General features: G+C 43.8%; 2 protein-coding genes across 8 annotated transcripts in view; one reads left to right on the top strand and one right to left on the bottom strand.

The window, feature by feature from the left end:
* LMNTD2 (lamin tail domain containing 2) overlaps positions 1 to 18414 on the bottom strand; it is a 78980-nt gene that overhangs the window by 9388 nt on the left and 51178 nt on the right. For all 4 annotated transcript variants that reach the window (XM_083756821.1, XM_083756819.1, XM_083756820.1 and 1 more), the window contains 7 exons: positions 17900 to 17981; positions 16375 to 16536; positions 10132 to 10230; positions 8863 to 8960; positions 7398 to 7534; positions 4180 to 4294; positions 985 to 1180 (listed from right to left, as the gene is read on the bottom strand). In XM_083756821.1, coding sequence (XP_083612947.1) covers positions 985 to 1180; positions 4180 to 4294; positions 7398 to 7534; positions 8863 to 8960; positions 10132 to 10230; positions 16375 to 16536; positions 17900 to 17981 — 889 coding nt within the window. The remainder of the gene's footprint in view (positions 1 to 984; positions 1181 to 4179; positions 4295 to 7397; positions 7535 to 8862; positions 8961 to 10131; positions 10231 to 16374; positions 16537 to 17899; positions 17982 to 18414) is intronic.
* Positions 5696 to 18414, top strand: part of RASSF7 (Ras association domain family member 7) — a 113215-nt gene continuing 100496 nt past the window's right edge. For 3 of the 4 annotated variants that reach the window (XR_014568537.1, XR_014568538.1, XR_014568539.1), the window contains exons 1-2: positions 5702 to 5820; positions 6167 to 6261. The gene's annotated coding sequence lies outside the window, so the exon portion shown is untranslated. Of the gene's footprint in view, positions 5821 to 6111; positions 6262 to 18414 lie in introns of all 4 variants that reach the window. The other variant, XM_083757270.1, reaches the window with a different exon arrangement.

The raw sequence follows: 18414 nt of genomic DNA, 5'->3' as shown, positions 1-18414 counted from the left end.
AAGCTACTTGGAAAGACAATTTGGAATGAAGAGGAGATCCAGTAAGTGAGCCAGTCCAGAAAACTACTATTAATTTGTTAATCCCTTTTGGCTTTGCTCATTAAATTCCTGTGCAGTCAGGAAATCTGCTTTAAAAAAACCCTGGTCTGGCAAACATAAATGCTTGTGCTGATGGAGCAAGTTAGCACGATGTTAAATTCCACCCATATATATTCTATTATTTCCCTGTAATGCTGGTAGAAATACATTCTGTTTTGTTGGTCAGAATTACACGTTTCTGGGAAAGCAGCAACACTTCCCATACAACCATTTTGCTTTTTAAAAATATTTTTGTACTCATAAGTGCATAGTACAATTTAGAAATATTTAAGATAGAGACAATTGATTCCCTCTTTCTTTCTTTGCTCAAACTCAACTTTTTTTAGGATATAGATTTTTTTTGTAGCAAAAATAACTTTTTAGAGTTCTTAAATCCAGTGGGCTAACTTTCAGTTCATATTGATGTCATCTGTTTGAAGCAAAATGTTTTGGACTACCTGTGGCATGAAATTATTCTTCAGCAAGATAATATCTTATATACCGTATTTTTCCATGTATTAGACGAGGTTTTTTGACTCAAAAATCATGTAAAAAAACTGGGGTTGTCCTATACACGGATAGTGGTGGTGGTGGGGAGCTGCGCACTGCCAGCCAGTTGGTTGGCAGTCATGCTCCAGGGAGCTTCCCGCCCTCAGTGGCGTGGGGCGAGTGGCTGCCTACTTCTTTGCCAACCTAGCAACGGCCCTGCTGGGGTGATGGCACAAGTGCAATTCCCCCTTAAAAAAGCTCAACAACTTTGGGCCATCTCCCCTCATTTTCTTTAAATTTAGTCCTCAAAAATAGGAGGTGGCTTATACATGGGGGCATCTTATATATGGAAAAATACGGTATCTATATCTATATCACACTCAGGATTTGGAAGCAGGAGAGGTCCCTGCTGCTTACTGTGATGTGATGCTGTGCAGGCAGAATGGTGCCATTCGGGAAACGATAGATAGACACTGGGAAGTCTTTAACCCACTGCTGGATGATGTAGCCACTTAAATCTATTTCCTTGTTCAATAATGTATTGAAGATTCGGACAAATTTGCCTGTGTTTTGTACACTCACAATCCTTAACGGTCCTGAACCAATATGGCATCTAGGGGAAGAAAATGGGAAGAGGAGAAAAAAGATGGGTTAGGTATGACTGATTTAGAAACAATTGGTATGAGCTATGCTGCTTATGGGCCTGTGACGGAATACTTCTGGGTTCTTAAAATGTAAGGCAGACAAAAGAAGTAAGGTAAGAGATATGGGAGAGGGGAGGTATCTAGGGCTGCCATATTTCAAAAAGTGAAAATCCAGACAGGTAGTGGGTTAAAAGTCAACTGAGAGAAGCACAGGCAGTTGTGAAGAGAACAAGTCTTCTCACAGACCAACTTAGTCATCTCTAACTCAAGTACAGTGGAAGTTTGGTTTCTGAACATCTTGGAAGTCGATGGTTTCAGTTTCCGAATGCCAAAAACCTGAAAGTAACTGCTTCGGTTTTCGAACGCTTTTCAGAAGTCAAATGTGCCACACGGCTTCCGTATTGAATTTTCCATAAGCAAATGCTTCCAGAAATGCATGCTTCAGTTTTTGAACGTTTCAGAAGTCGAACGGTCTTCCAGAATGGATTACATTCAAAAACCAAGGTTCCACTGCACTTAGTTTCCAGTATAAGGAAAATGGCGGTCTGAAGCTACAAGAGTAGTAGCAGCTGAGACAGTTGTGAATTTGTCTGGAAACATAATAGAATTAGAAAAGGATTATTTAGGGCAAAGCACGGATCACCAACCTTTTCTTGCTCATGGGTGCATTTGCAAATTGGACAAACTCTCATGAGCACTACATGCACACAATGGCCAAGCACACTCTGTAATCTTTCTATTGGCTGCAACAAAATACTTTTCACAAGCCTAATTTCAGCAGGGGAAGCAAGCCTCTGAGAACCAGTGAATGCCTCTGCATGTGCAACTGCACCCACGAGCACCACCCTGACAATCCTGGGGTAAACTATATTTGGGGGTGGGAGAGACCACATCTATACAAAGTCTAGATTACATACACTCTATGCCTTCAAAGCACATTCGAATAGCATTTTTCTCCTCAAAGAATTCTGCGCACTGCTGTTTGTTAACATGTGGATGTGAATTGTAACTCTGTGAGGGGGAAACTACAGTGCCCAGAATTCTTTGAGGAAAAGACTGTGCTTTGAATGTGCTTTTAAGGTATAAACAGCTATAGTTTCTTGGGTTAACTACAGATATACATGTTTATCTTCAACAGAAATATTTTTATTATACTTCCAATATTATTAAACATTTGCCATATGCAGATTGGCCATTTGCAGTTTCCTAGTGAATACCAGGTCTGTGGAGGAGGAGCAGAAGAGCCTGACAAGAAGCTGTGTCACAGATGAACAGGCAAAATAGCACATCCTGTCAGAGATCATATTCGCTCCACTTCCATTACATATTCCAGGAGGATGGCAAAAGCAATAAAAAATAAGAAGCCAACTGGGGAGGTTAAAAGCCAAAAAGATGTGGGGGGGGGGAGGGGAGGCACATACGAAGGTAATTAAAGCACATGGATTTAGAGTGGATGTGAGAGAGAAGTGGTGCTGGTAAAGTCACTTCATCTGAGGTGAAGTGATTCTAACAGCCATTCCTTAAACAATGAGGTTTGTGGGGTAAACATGAAGAGATCGTTGGCAGGATGTTGGCTGTGTGTGTGTGTGTGTGTGTGCGTGTGCACACACTCACGCAGGGGCATGTAGTCATGAGTTGAGCAAATGTTTGCACACTACACAAAGTGGTTACAGATTTGCTGCTTTGTGAGCTGAAGGTGAGGGTGGAGGTGCTAGTACAGTCATACCTCGGGATAAATACACTTCAGGATAAGTATTTTCGGGTTGTACTCCACGGCGACCTGGAAGTAACAGAACGCTTACATCCGGGTTTCGCTGCTCACACATGCGCAGACGGTCAAAATGACATCACGCGCATGCACAGAAGCGGCTAAAGGCGACCCGCACATGCACAGACGTGCAGTCACGTCTTACGTTCTGTTCAGGATGCGAATGGGACTCCAGAACGGATCCCGTTCGCATCCTGAGGTACCACTGTAGTGGACTTGTAAGTCTAGCTAGCTGATTTAAGCACACCGTTATCCACATAATGTGAAAAGCCCAACTTCTTCCCAACTTTGCTTCTCTGGGTCTTTATAACTTACGATTCTTTGGCAGCTCCAGATCCACCAGACACCTGTCTGACAGAATGGCGGAGGGTGCCTAAGGGTGGACCCTACCCTGCATTGCTGAGGGCCTCCTTCATGTTGATCAGTGATGGACAGCAGGTAGGCCCAGAACATTGTCTCAGAAAAGGAGCACTACACAAAAGGATGGGCAAACTGATGAATGATACAGATCCTCAAAAAGCGCTCTGAAGTTGGGCAGCAACACACTAAAAAGCTGAAAGTGGGTTCTGCACTATTGTCTCACTGTTGTTCTGCACTGTTGTCTCAAAGTGTGCCAAGTGAAACTTGCAAAGAAAGGTCTTTGCTCCCTGCTCTGAAAAAGCCTACCTCCTCATTTGAAGGCAGAACTACTATTGCACTATGAGAGGATGGGGTGGGTGGCCGCTGGGCACAGCTTTCAGTGTACAGGTGGACACAGGTTCAGCCAGGAGTGGTCAGCAGGGCACAGCAGCATAGGTTGGCATTGGTCATCTGGCTTCCCATGGCAGAGGCCGCTGCCAGTAACTTAAGTGGAGCCCATCAAACACTCCCTCCACTGTGCCCACACTGTGCCAACATCCCTGCCACCTCACCCTACCCCATCTTCTTTACCAGCAGTGAACTGGGTTGCTACTGGGTGGGTGCACCCTGTCTTTTACTGGCTGGGCTTTTACTGAGAATTTCACACACAGTGGAGTAGCGTGCAGACCATCCAGGAGGAAGGAATAATGTTTGCTTCAAAATGGAAAGTAGTAGAAAGCATGCAGGAGTCTCTCCTTACGTCCAGTGAAACTGCAAGGCAGAGGCTTATCACTCTTCTCCTGAGTCACAGAGAAATGGCAGCAAATGCTCCCACCAGAGTTGAGCTCTGAAGGTACTTACCTCCTGCATTCTTCTACGAAGGGGCAGGCCAAAATGTGAGTGTGCATTTCTTCCTCTGACAGCTGTCCAAGAGTGAGACGAGACTGTGCAAGGCTCCAATGATCCAGGGAAGGAGCTTTCAAAAGTTGAAACATAATATACTCATATGGCATATGAATGAAAACTAATGAAAACTTCCAGGGAAAAACACTGTAGCTGAAAGTCAGACATTACATTGTGGTGATATTAGCTGCATTAGAAAAGGCCTGTGTGCCCTGGGGGAAGGCAGATAGGAAGCCCAGGCCACAGAGCACTGGCCATTAGCTCCAGAAATGACCCTTAGTGGGTCCGAGAGAAGTCTCTCTGTTCTTTCTTACATATCACTTTATGTTTTCAACTTATCAACTGCCTTGGGTGCTTTGGCTGAAAGGTGGGATGTAAATCCAATAATAAATAAATACATTATACAAATAAGTTAACTGTGTTTATGAATATTTGTTTATTTATTTAGACACGCCTTTCCCCCCTGACGGAACACAAGGCTGCTTACATATAAAAATGAGAACCGCCAAAAACATGGAAAAGAACAAGCATTAAAAAGCAATTAAACACTGATGGAAGTAAAACTATATACATATATAACATGTATAAAAAACCCATACAAATAATTACAGTAAAAACAACACGGAACTAGCCCTTTCATAAAAAGCAGTCCGTACCCAAAAGCCTGTTGAAACAAAAAAGCCCTGCTGGGGAAAGACAACAAGGCGGGAAGCAGTCTAGCTTCACTAGGGAGGGAATTCCAAAGTCTCCTGCGTCTGTACCAAGCAGGATCATGAATGCTAATTTTTAATAACTTATGAACATTGTAGAGTTGCTTTAAAAAAACAACAACTGTTACCTCCATGTCATATGTATTGGATAATTTATCTAACTGAAAAGTAGAATTACCTCACTTAATCAATCAATACGCCTGCTCAGCGACTAGCTGAGTCACTGTGCTATGAAAAGTTAAAATAGTTTAGTTGCTCAGAAAGAATGTGCCAGCACTAGGCCCTAGTTTGTTTTGCTTGCCATGTTATCGGGGAGGAGAGGGGAATAATTGATTTTTAAAAACCTAACAGACAGATAATGACATACAATTGTGGACTGTGGTCCCCAAAGCTTACGCCATTATGGATGTGTTACTCTTGAAAATGCTACAAGATTATTTGTTGTACACCTTCTTGTACACAAGTGAAAGGCCAAATGTTCATGAGTTGAGTCTAGGATCAGACTGCTGTAAGGAGAGACAGAGGGAAGGCCGCAGGCAGGGCAGATGATAATGCTCCTGAGGAAGAGATTCCCTCAGGAAGTGTAGGGAAGGACACAAGGCCCAGAGAAAAGTAGTTTAAGGAAGGGGCTGGAGAAGTCAGGCTAGGGAGCCATAGCCTGAAGGGGAAACTGTCTTGAGAGAAGGAGGGGCAAGACGAGGAAACAACATATGGTGTGAGGTAGCTGTATAAACACAAGGACCACTAGGTGGCGCTGGGCCAGGAGAAAGGGAGGGAAAAAGAAGGCAAGCTTTCAAGCAGCTCAGTATGGTGTCCATGTTATCAATTCCATGGAGGGCTTGAGAAAAGATTTTATGTGTCAGCAGGGACAGGCAAGGGAAGTTTGGAGGTAAAGCCGTGCTTATTATGCTTTAGAAGACCATGGGGACAGAGAAGGAGTAACCACTGGTAGCCGGCTTTACAACAGTTTTCTCTTGTCATGGCAAAAGGGAAGGTTGCCTCTGCCAGCCTTGTTTGGGTGGGTTATGAGCATAGGGTGGCAGCTTTAGGGCTTTTGGTTTGTGTTCCTGCAAGAACACTGGTGAATAGCATAGCTAAAGAGTAAATACGTGTTTTGTTTTACAGAGAAATCTCACCACATAGAAATTCTGTTAATTCTTCCATAATTACGTGTTTGCAGGATTGTGCTCCTATAGCATGATGATGATTCATCCATAAGTTTTATTTTACTGCAGGAAAGTCATCCACGGACATGGGAAATAAACAATGCAGTCCTATGAATGTCCACTCAGAAGTATGCCCAATGGAGTTCAGTGAGACCTACTCTCAAGTAAGTGTGTGTAGGATTGTAGTCATAGCCTCAAAAGGGGGAAGCTCAATGAGGTGGTGAGAAATACTGGCATTAACTAACACTAGTTAGTTTTACTAACACTAATTTGTTAAACTATATACTGTAACTAGTTTCCTCTGCCCCTTGCATTCTATTATTCCCCCCAAACGTGTAGATTTTCTTTTTACCTCCAAAACATGACATGGCTGATTGGTCACTGAATGGCAACAAATGGTGGGGTATAGAGTTCTTAAGAGTGAGCTGTTGAAGGCAAGCCTTTACCCCCCACCCCTTCATCAGGGGTTCATGCTGTCCCTTACTGCTCCTGGGGGAGGTGGGGAGGACCTGCAACTGATCATCTATGTTCTGTTACTTGTGAGTAGACTGAGAAGCCTGTTGTTGCTTAGGTCAACCTACATAGCTCTGAGCCACAGTGCTCTTTTCTTTTAAACTGCTTTGTCTATTTGTCATCTCCCCTCCTCTTCTTTATAAAGCTTTGTGATTTGGTTAGTGGGGTCAGAGGTGCATGTGTTTGCCAGTATCAATGATTCTTGTAATTCTACATGCGCCTAGAATGTTTGGATTCCTGCTTCAGGAGTCTAGGATCGGGGTTGTTAAAGACCAAAAAGTTAATCTGTTCACTGGCAGATGTAGGGAGCTGTGGGTTTGCTTTACTCTCTGAGTGAACTGTAAGTGATGCAGGGTGGCTTATTCTAGGTTCTGGGGATCCTATATTTAATTGAGCATCCCCAGATTTCTTCTTGTCTGGGGAAAGGGTTGTGAGCTCATAGGGAAGTGGTGGAGGAGACTAATGGCTAAGTGAGGCACAACTGGCCAACCCCAGGTGGGCATCAGTTGTGTGAGGAAGGGGTGTAAGATGCTCGCATTCTGTCATAATTGTGGCAATGACACTGTTACAGAATACATTAGGAAAAAACCCAACCCACAAGTCTGGAGGGGCTCTGTCAGTAAAGTCAATGCTTTAGCATACATGGAACAATCCAAGAGATTAACCTAGATTACATTGGGCCTATGTGCATTGCACATGTGTGTGGCTGAGTATGCATTGCATGTACGACTTTTTGATCAACTAGCCAATGCCAGACTATTTTTAAAGAGGAAGAATTTGAACTTACTTTTCCCCACGGGCATTTTCTCTGAAGATGGTGCCGTATTGAAGGAAGACGATTCTACCATTTTGGCGTCAGGCACTGAAAAGATGTCTGATTTCTGAGAGGTGAGGACAGCCAACGAAGATGGTTCAGAAGGTGAACTGTAAAGTGGGGGTGGGGAGTTTGACATGCATCCTTTGGGCTAATCCAGAATTTTCAACAAACAAACCCACATATTCTTCTTAGTGCTGTATTCAGGTGAATACCCAATACATTAGGAGCAGTGTGATATCCTATCCACACATAATGGGGTGCTGTGGCACAAAGTGCATAACCTATTTGCTTGTTCTTGCAAAAGAACTAATGGAAAATTTGTGTTCTAGCACTGGAGTGGGGAGTACATCTTCATCAAAAAGATAGCGGGACTGCTGCATGAGGAAAGGGACTTTGCTAGCCTTTTCTGCTTTACACGGCACTTGCCGCATGGAAGTTTACTGTGGACTTGGTACAGTTTGTGCGTGCAAGTTTTTTTTGTAGCAGTCACTTGACATCGTCCTCATAAAAATGTCACCCTATATCCCACCCCACCCCACCCCACTGCCACCCTAATTTAATCTGGATTTACTATTTCTGCAGGGTGGTACTTTACGGATATTTCACACTCCCTGCCTGCTGGAGCAGAGGCATCTTCTCTCTCTACTTCCCACATTCACTTTAAAGAGGACAGAAACTGACAGCTTCAAAAAGGGGGCATAGCAGGGACACTAGGTTGGGGGGGGGGATCCATGGTGGCTGCCATGCTATACAACTCCTTGCTTGTGTCCCCCCTCCACCTCCTCACAAGAGGAAATATGTAGGGAAGTACTGATTTCCCCATAACAGAGGCGGGGAACTTCAGACCCAGTGGGTGAATGTGCCCCTCAAGCCTCTCTAACTGGCCCCCAGGACTCTCCCCATGCCTCATCCCCTCCCCAGCCTTACTCCCTACTGACCCTGCTTCTCACACTGCTTGCATATTTTTCTTTGGCTGCAGCATGTTGTGAACTGTCGCTTTCTTGGATGGAGGACAGAGAGGGGTATGCGAGTGTGTATAGAATCTAGCCTTCTCATTGCTAGAATCGTTGATCCGCTCACTTTTCATAGAATCATAGAGTTGTAGGGCTGGAATTTACCTCAAGGGTCATCTAGTTCACCCCCCAATGTGGGGCTCCAACCCATGACCCAGAGATGAAGAGTCTTATGCTCTACTGACTGAGCTATCCCTGTTCCAAAAGTATGCAGCCTTCTGCTTGAAAAAGGTTCCTTTGACCCTGCCCTATAGCACTGCTGAGAGGATGCAAAGCAATAAACAGAGGACGACGGGCTGCCTTGGATGCTTCTACTACATTCTCAGGTGTATTCAGATACCAACTTACCTCAGACAGGCTGCTGTTTTTCTACCAAGCCCCTTTTGGTCCTTTCTGTCAGAAAGCCTGTGGTTTGCAATTACCTTTCCTGTGAGCTTCCCTCCAGCGCACCATTGTGTGCCTTCTCTAATTTCAGGATTATTTCATCTTTTTCCTCTTCACTCAGCGAAATACTTCCAAACTAAAAAGCAGGAAGAGTGATGACACCGATAAACACCTGATTAAGGAAAGGTAACAATACTGTATTTTCCCGTGTTTAAGACTATATTTCCCCCAAAAAAAATTAAGTTTAAAATTGGGGGTCTTCTTACACACAGAATGTTGCAATTATTTATTTCTTAATTTTGGGCTCAAAAAATAGGGATTGTCTTCTACATGGGGGCGTTTTATACATGGGAAAATACAGTAATTCTGTGAAGTGAAAGCTATATTCCCTCCATGAAGCAAACCCATGCCCAAACAAGGGACCACCCAGAAGTATATTCCTTATGTAGGACTGCCAGATTACCTCTTGAAGGCATTGTCTGCTCCTGGGGGGGGAATTACTTGTGTTGAAGTATGTGTGTATACACTTAATTGTGCGCGTGCACATACACAGACCGTGGGTTCCATTGTGTCAGGTCCTATTTTAAAATAGGGAAATATTGTCCCAGCACCAATAACTACTACGAACCCCAAAATTTCTCTCCCAGAAACAGTGCTTGTCGGGAGTAAGTCCATTATGGCCCCAACCCACACTGAGTAAGGCAGTGACCCACGGTTGGGGGGTGTGACAAAATGTGAGGGTTTCACTTCAAAAAGTTTGCAAAACAATAGCAAAACTCTGGCATTAACTTGGAACCCAGGCTTGAAGTATTTCTTGATGTGCTTCCTGCAATTGCGTTTTGGGGTGATAGCTATGACCCTAGCTTTGAGTAGCAATTGCTCAGTTGGGGGGGGGGTGCTGCAAAACATGGGTTTTTTGCTACCAAGTGCTGCAAAACAACTGCAAAGGTTTGGCACTAGTTTGGAGCAGATCCCAAATTTAGGGGTTCATAGTTCAGTCTGTTCTCATTTCAGAGCCATTAACACCTAATCAAAAGTCTATCTTCCTCTGAATTTCACTGGAATAAGGGAACTTGAACAATAACAAGTGCAAAGTGTGATACAAAGGCAAACTAAGCAGGCAAACTTATTATACTAAGATGGTACACTTAATAAGATCGTACTGGTTGCTTCTAAGGCTGCCCCATTCAACCGAGATGGGCTATATAGTATTGTGCTAGATCTCAGAGTTTCTGTATGTGGGTTTTGAAGAGTCAAGTATCTAGCCCTCACACTCTTCTGGGTTCTCTTGTCTTCATGGCACTGACCTTATGAAAGGCATCCACAAAGCTTGTGTGCTTTGGAATTCTCCGAAGCCGTAGATCACTTGTTTCTGATGTTACCTTTGTTCCTGTCTCTGACCAGAGCTACACAAGAGGGGGGGGGGGGAGTCAGATACTATTAGGGCCTGCCAATCCCTCAAGTTAGAATTTATTTGTTGCATTTTCCAGCTATTGATAGATCAGCCTTTCATGAATTTGTCTAGTCCCTTTTAAAAGGCATCTAAGCCAGTGACCATCACAACACATTAGGGCAGCAACCTCCAGAAATCAATTATGCATTGTGCAATGAAGTACTTCCTTTCATCTTTTACTGTATGACCAAACCTCTACCATGATGTGGGAGGGAGAGAAAAAGCATCTACTTTCTCCACAGTGTGCCTAAGTCCCATCTTTCCTAAGTCCCATCTTAGTCACCTTGTATTCTAATCTTAAAAGCTCCAAGCATTTTAGACTTTCCTTTCGGAGGATGTGGTCTAGTTCCCTGATCATTCTGGCTGCCCTATTTTGTAGTGTTTCCAGCTCTGCAATGTACCGTATTTTTCGCTCTATAGGACGCACTTTTCCCCCTCCAAAAATTAAGGGGAAATGTGTGTGCGTCCTATGGAGTGAATGCAGGCTCCTTGGCTTCAGCGATAGCAACATGAAGCCTCCAAAGCACAGAGGGAGTGCTCCCTTCGCACTCTGGAGGCTTCACGTTGCTTTTGCTGAAGCCTGGAGAGCGAGAGGGTTTCTTCAGAGGCTTCGGGTTCCTTTTGCTGAAGCCGGGAGAGCAAGACTCTCCTGGCTTCAGCAGAGAGGGAGAGCTGCGTAGCGCCCCTTCAGCGAAGCGGGAGGAGAAATGAAAGGGGCTCCGTTTCTCCTGCCGCTTCGCTGAAGGGGCACTGAGCAGAGAGGGGGAGATTTTTTTCCCTTGTTCTCCCCCTCTAAAACAAGGTGCGTCCTATGGTTGGGTGCTTCCTATAGAGCGAAAAATACGGTATATATTTTTCTTTTTCTTTCTTTCTTTTTTTTTTAGATGGTGTGATCAGAGCTGTATACTGTATTCCCAGTTCCACCTTATATTTGTATAAAGGTGCTAGGACTAATCCTCAATCCACCTGGTAGACCAGTCCTTTTAAGACTGAAAAGAGTGAAAAGAACAATGGGATAAGCCATACGTCTCTGCAGTGATGGGGGCGGGGGCACATGGGAAGCAAGGATGGGACAAAAGAGGTAGTAGGAGACAATAAGCGACAGAAAAGGCAAGGGCAATGCCTTAGCAGAGCTTGGCCAGAGGGAAAAGACTGATTCAGTTGTAAATGCAACCAATCTGTAAGGCCTGGGACTCAACAGCCATCATAGAGCAGAATCAAATATTTTTGGCAAATGCTCGGGATCTTATTAGTGGTGATGTTTTGTGACTGCAGTTACTTTATATTTTGTCTTTTTAAAAAATATTTTATTCTGATCATTTGCGATGAAGCAGGCTATATATTGAAACAAAATACAAGTGAAATAGCATATGTCAGCTCTCTGCATAATCTGGGGCTTTGATGGGTTCGCTTTAGAGAAGAAAAACAGGCATCAGACTTTTTGCAAGCAGTGAGTGCCCCCTACTGGCCAGTTATTGCAATTAATCTTGGGTCTACAGTAACAGTACTGTACTTTTAAAGATGGGTTGCCATCACCTGAGAAAGAGAGAGGGGTATTAGTACTGATACAGACACAAATTGAGAAAAGTGGGATATAAGTGTGTGTGAGAGAGTGTTAGTTCTAGGACAAGTTACTTTAATGTGCATATACATAGAAAATAACAGAAGTTTTAACCCAGGCAGGGTGGGGCAGCTGTTTTTGTTTTTAAAATGAAGGATGCCACGCTGCCATAACAAAACCTGAGTAGTTCAAACACTGTTCAAGCACAACACACACACACACACACACAGAGAGAGAGAGAGAGAGAGAGAGAGAGAGAGAGAGCATAAAGCCAGTCTATTGGTCTACTTAGCCCTTTTACAACATATTAACCAAGGCAGCTCCCTGATTTGATATATAGACACTATAACTGTGAAAATGAATGTGGCTTACAGTCACTATGTTAAAAGTGTTGAACTTGGATCTGAGTTCCTATCACAGCTCAGTTCAGCAGTTGAACCCAAGTGCCCTTTGACAAGTCATAATCCCTCAGCCTTTATTTTTCAGGAAAACCCATTAAACAAGGATTTGCCTCAGAAGGCGGTTATACTTATGAACCCTTATTAACTTATTATACTAAGATGGTATGCTTCTGAGGCTGCTTCATTCAACTGAGATGGACTATATAGTAATGTGCTAGATGGTGGTGTTTCTGTATGTGGGTTTTGAGGAGTCAAGTATCTAGCCCTCACACTCTTCTGGGTTCTCTTGTCTTCATGGCACTGACCTTATGAAAGGCATTCACAAAGTTTGTGTGCTTTGGAATTCCCATCAGCCCTAACAAGCAGGGCCAACAGCCGGGATAGTTGGAGTTGTAGTCTGAAACATTTGAAGGGTACTAGGTGGAGAAGACTGCTGTGATAGAGGTGCTTCTTTTCAAGATTCCAGACAGCCTATCAAATGTGTCCTCCTCCAGAAACCCAAAAATTATAGTCTTGTGGAGATATGCATGCTCATGCCCCACACAGGCCCATCTCCAATGCTATTGATGCATTAGGAGCATGCCTTCAGCAGGGTGAGGGTTGTGGGTCATGGAGATTGCCAACACACATTCAGCAGTCTGCCTCTCTGCACACTTGGTCCCAAATGCATGAATAGCAACAGAATCATAGAACTGTAGATTCAGAAGGTACCACGAGGGTCAACTAGTCCAACCCTCTGCAATGCATGAATCGTTTGCCCAACATGGGGATCAAACCCACAACCCTGAGTTTGAGAGACTCATGCTCTACCGACTGAGCTACCCCAAATCAGGGAAGGGATTATGCAAGGCAGAGGGGTTTGCACAGGGTGAACATGCAGAATCCAGCTCTTTTGACTGCTTAGAAGCTTCTCATGGGCCAGCCTATGAAATTTGATGCTGAATTTGATGAACCTTGAGCAGGGCTCTTCTTATGCTCTTATTCAGTGCCCCTTCAGCTCAGCTGCAGCCTCAAGGTGTCCTCCTTCTCTTGCCTTGCTTTGATGCTGCAGCTTATGTAAGCAGTTATGTAAGTTCTGGACTTTTTCTGAATCTTTTAAAACTCATTTCTCTTACTAAGTTGGCTTACAAAGTCTCCATCCAGGAATCATCATCCTCATTAAGAAGTATGGTGCTGGGGTGGTGGTCTTTTTCTTTACAGCGCACTCTGAAGAAGCTTGGAGGCTCTCTGCACAAGAGCCTGCGGTGTCCCTGGGCACATGATTTGTAAAATATGGGTTTGCTCTCGCCCGCTCTGCTCCCTCTCCTCTCCCTCTCCTCCCCTTAGCCACTTGGCTGCTCTGTGCACACCTCTCTCTCTCTCTGAAATGATGTCAAGATAATGAAGTAATTGCTTTGACCCAATCTCACACCTCTCCTAACCTTTCCTGTTAAGCTGCCATTGCGGAGCTGCTTAGGCTTTCCTCTGAGCTTTGAGTTACTGACATCTCTGAGGGACAAAGCTTCACTTTGGCTCAGGAGCTTTTCCTGTTTCTCACATGAGCTTTCTACAGCTCAGCATTGCCCAGGCAGCCATGAGCAACAAGAGCGAGTCATAGGCTGGGAGAAGGGCAAAGAGTTCTGCCCCCTGATCTCTAATTGATGCTCACAATAGACACACAAAGGAGAGTGCCGAGATGGAGCTATATTTTTCTTGGTTTCAGTCCTTCTCATGGGACTGCATGCACTCACTGGCGGAGGAAGAGGAGCGTGGGGGGAGCGCACCACCCCCGGCAATGTGATCCTGGTGGGGTTCCATCGCAGCTGTCCCCCCCACCCGTGCTGGGCGCCCCACCCCCACAGGTGGTGTGCCCAGCCCCGCCCCCGCCTGGTCTCTCCCCCCCCCCCCCGGTGCTGGAGCATGAAGCTCCACCACTGCATGCACTCTCCTTTGTGGGTTTGTGGTGCACTTGATATGAAAAGCTTCAGTGGCATCCCAGCTACCACCATTTATTATTTTATTACATTTATATACAACCTTTATATACAAGGATCTCAAGGTGATGTACAGTGGTACCTCGGGTTAAGTACTTAATTCGTTCTGGAGGTCCGTACTTAACCCGAAACTGTTCTTAACCTGAAGCACCAGTTTAGCTAATGGGGCCTCCTGCTGCCGCCGCACCACCGGAGCATGATTTCTGTTCTCATCCTGAAGCAAAGTTCTTAACCTGAAGCACTAGTTCTGGGTTAGCGGAGTCTGTAACCTGAAGCGTATGTAACCTGAAGCGTATGTAACCCGAGGTACCACTGTACGTGGTTCTCCTCCTTCCCATTTCATCCTCACAACAACCCAGTGAGGTTGGTTCGGCAAAGAGATGGGGACTGGCCCAAGAGCTTCAGGGCTGAGTGGGGATTTGAAGCCTGTTTTCGCAAGTCCTAGTCCAACACCCTAACCAATGGGTGCATGGGAGTTCCTGCCAGGGGGGCCATTTAAGCAACGTGGGCTTGCTGTTTAAGAGGGGCATTTGCCGTAAGTGCAAACTGTCAATACGCTGCTACCACTGATGTCACATGGTGGTTTTGACTAGTTTTGGGTCTTGCTGCTGCTGTCCTGTGCTTTCTTTCTTTCTAAAAGTGGTTTAGCTCTTCTACATTTTCTTCAGTTGTTTACATATAAACTGTACAGTCATTTGCTGATAGAGGAAGGCAGGTCTGTTGTGAAAGGAACATTAGGAAATACTGTAAAAGAGAGAGCGAGAGAGAGAGAGAGAGAGAGAGAGAGAGAGAGAGAGAGAGCGCGCAAGTGGCTTCCAGCTCTGTTCCAGTTCCTTGGGATATCATTCTGCATCTAGCACAGCCAGGACTTTTCCCTGCTAACTGCACTAATAAATCACCAGCTAGTGAGTCCATTTGCAGCTCATGCAGTTTAATCTCATTTGAATCCTGATGCATGAAGAATGTCTAGTATTCTGTTTCTGGCCTCAAATGTTTTCCCAGCATCTAGCCAACCCCCTAGCTAGCATACCAACACTGCACCAATCCACTGCTTCCCATTGCCTCCCTCCCTTCTGGTGATTGACAGGAGGCACACACTTGCATTAAACAAGGGATTTATGGTGCAGTGTGAGCCAGTTTAAAAAACACACACCCCGAAAAGCCTTCAAAATATTACTTTTTGTAGCAGTCTCCAAAAGCCTTTCTTCCCCAGGGTTAGGCATCATAAATGCCAGTTGCATGCTATAAATGCCTCATAGCTCAGGGGTCAGCAACCTTTTTCAGCCATGGGCCGGTCTACCATCCCTCAGACCATGTAGTGGGCCAGACTATATTCTGGGGGGGGGGGGATGAACGAATTCCTATGCCCCATAAATAACCCAGAGATGCATTTGAAATAAAAGCACACATTCTACTCATGTAAAAATACCAGGCAGGCCCCACAAATAGCCCAGAGATATATTTTAAATAAAAGGACACATTCTATTCATGTAAAATGATTCCCAGACCATCCGCAGGCCAGATTTAGAAGGCGATTGGGCCACATCTGGCCCCCGGGACTTAGGTTGCCTACCCCTGTCCTAGCATCACGTCCCGTCCCCCCCAATGTACCGGCATTTTTCAGAATTACTATGCTGACAACACACCAGCAAAGTAGTGAGGCAACAGGCAGCATTCTTGCCGAAGAAAAATATACATGTGGTAGGATAAGGTTCAGGATTGGATAAAAATTCAGCCCGTGGCTGGAAACAGAAAATAATTTGAAGTGGAATGGAGGAAGTGATGATGAGCTACATACGTATTTCTTGCTTCAAAAATCTGTTTGAACATAAATAATTGTGTGGGACACAAGAAATGTCTATGCGCACCCCGTAGGTACAGCTCTGCGTACCACCTTCGTCTCTTTCAAAAACTGTTGCCTTACATCAGCAACTTGTAAAACCAGAAGCAGCAGCAAGAATATTTGCAGTGGGTTATATCCGATGTTAGTCACACTCAGTAGAAGCCATGAAATCTGTGAGCCTACTTCAAGTATGCCTTAGCTGGATATCACCGAATGATTATACTTCTGTGACTTAATTATTATTAAATGTAAAATAAAAACACTGCATTCTACCGATTTTCAGTACAGTGCATCAGAAAGTATGCATTGTAGCTCCTACCTCGAAGCACTCGCATGCTAATTTGGCCCCTTCATCCAATGAAGTGCTAGACTCGGTGTCTGATTCGTCATCCGTCTTTCTTGAGGGGGGTTTTGCTGCCTTTTGCAAATACATAACCTGCATTTTTGTCTTTGCAAGTTTATCTTCCATCACTTTTATCTCCTTTTGAAAAATAAAAAAATAAAGGGAATGATGGACAAGAGAAATAATGGAAATTAGAGGCTTATCAAAAAGCAAAGGCCCAAATTATCTGCCAGCAATAGAAAAACCAGCAAAAGACAGGCCTCATTTAAAGTTTATTCCAGGATAATGCTTCTTTTCTTGTTCCACTGATTTCACTAATATTCCCAGCTACTGAGATGAGTCTGCATGATCACAGATAAAATGGTCGTATTTCTGCTTAAAGATTCTTGGGATTTCAGCAGATGTTAAACTCATGAAATACTAGGCCAGGAGCCTGCAATTAACAGCCTGGTGCTATGCATATTTATTCTGAAGTAAGTTTCACCAAGTTCTATAGGGTTTACACCTAGGCAAGTGAACATAGGAATGCAGCCCAATTTCCACACCGTGTGTACAAAGCAGAGTGTTAATACATCCAGTTTTTAAAATTATTTAATTATTTTTATTTATTGAATTTATATACTGCCCTATACCCGGAGGTCTCAGGGCGGTTCACAGAACAGGTCTGTCTCCTCCAGTTCAGACCCCATGAGAATCTACTTGAAATTTATATATTTTTTTGCTCCAACATACATCACTTGATACTTGTTTACATTGGAGATATAAGGCCTTTTCATAAGTGACTCTGGAATAGGTCTCACATGGCTGTTAATGAGAGCTAGAAGGTCAAAGAAAGGCAGTTTTGGATCAAGAGTACAATCGTCGACATCTGTTTCTCATTATTTTTATGAATATGTGAAATACAAAAAACCATCGTAAGTGTAATGCCCAAATGAGCACACACTCTGGCAAAACAAATGTATGTTGACAATAAAGCAAGTGAAAAAGGAATTTGGGAAGCACATTGCCAGAAATATTAAAATCAACCATGAGAAATTATGAAAATATGCCAGGGAGGAGATTGAACCCTAAATTGACAAGAGAGTGAAAGGTGTACTGAAGGAGATTGCATAGAATCTAAAATTTACATCCATCGTCTCTAGAGAAAATATAACACAGATACCTACTCCTGAACTGACATTTTCAGGGCAAAGTCCTTAAGAACTGACTCAAATAGACATGAAAAGACATAGGCCTTACTAACAAATTAAAAATTAGCAAATTACTAGGTGCAGTCAGCATCCACCTGAAAGCTGGATATTTTTTTTAAAAAAAGAATCCAGGAGGAATCCTGGGAATCAACAGGATGATCCCTGACCCAGCAAGATTTGCCTATCTTCTGGTCCATTTTTCAATATCGCTGTTTGTTTACTTTGTTCTTTAAATTGCCATTTGGAGGTGTTTGTGACATCTGGCCTGTCAAAAAGGCCACCCAGTGTTACTGTGTCTGTTACTCATTCACCTTCTCATGGTTCTTCTTGATGGTCTTCATCTCATCATTCAGCTGGTCAACTTCTGCTTGAAGACCTTCTTCCTTTGGGCTCCTGCAAACAAGCGGAATTAAAACTTTGCTTCAATTTTTCAGCTGTGTTTGGAGAAAAAGAAATCCACTAACATACACATTAGCTTATCTCAGAAACTAATAGTTTCCTATGCTCTGTGATCTATACTTCTTAATGAAGAGACTCTTCTTAGAAACCCTAATGATATTCTGCCCTGAAACTGAAGTCCCTGTGAAACTGAGTTTTCCCTGGATCCTCAAGATCCTACTAAATATGGCAGGATATAATTAAAAACTAAATAAAAACAGCAGTTTGCGTTCACAAAATGGAGCATTAGAAATACATTTAAATGGGTGTGTGCGTGTGGAAGAGTGATGACAAAGGCAACAGCATAATCCATGGCAATCAGAATTATATAATAGGATAAAGGGAAACCTTTGATTTGTACTACTGAAATACAGGCAACTCCCCATTT

The sequence above is a fragment of the Podarcis gaigeae genome, assembly GCF_964106915.1.
Source record: "Podarcis gaigeae genome assembly, chromosome: 1".
In the NCBI taxonomy this organism is placed as follows: Eukaryota; Metazoa; Chordata; class Lepidosauria; order Squamata; family Lacertidae; genus Podarcis; species Podarcis gaigeae.
The sequence above is the reverse complement of the archived record's forward strand: the minus strand, read 5'-3'. Positions and strand labels throughout refer to the sequence as shown.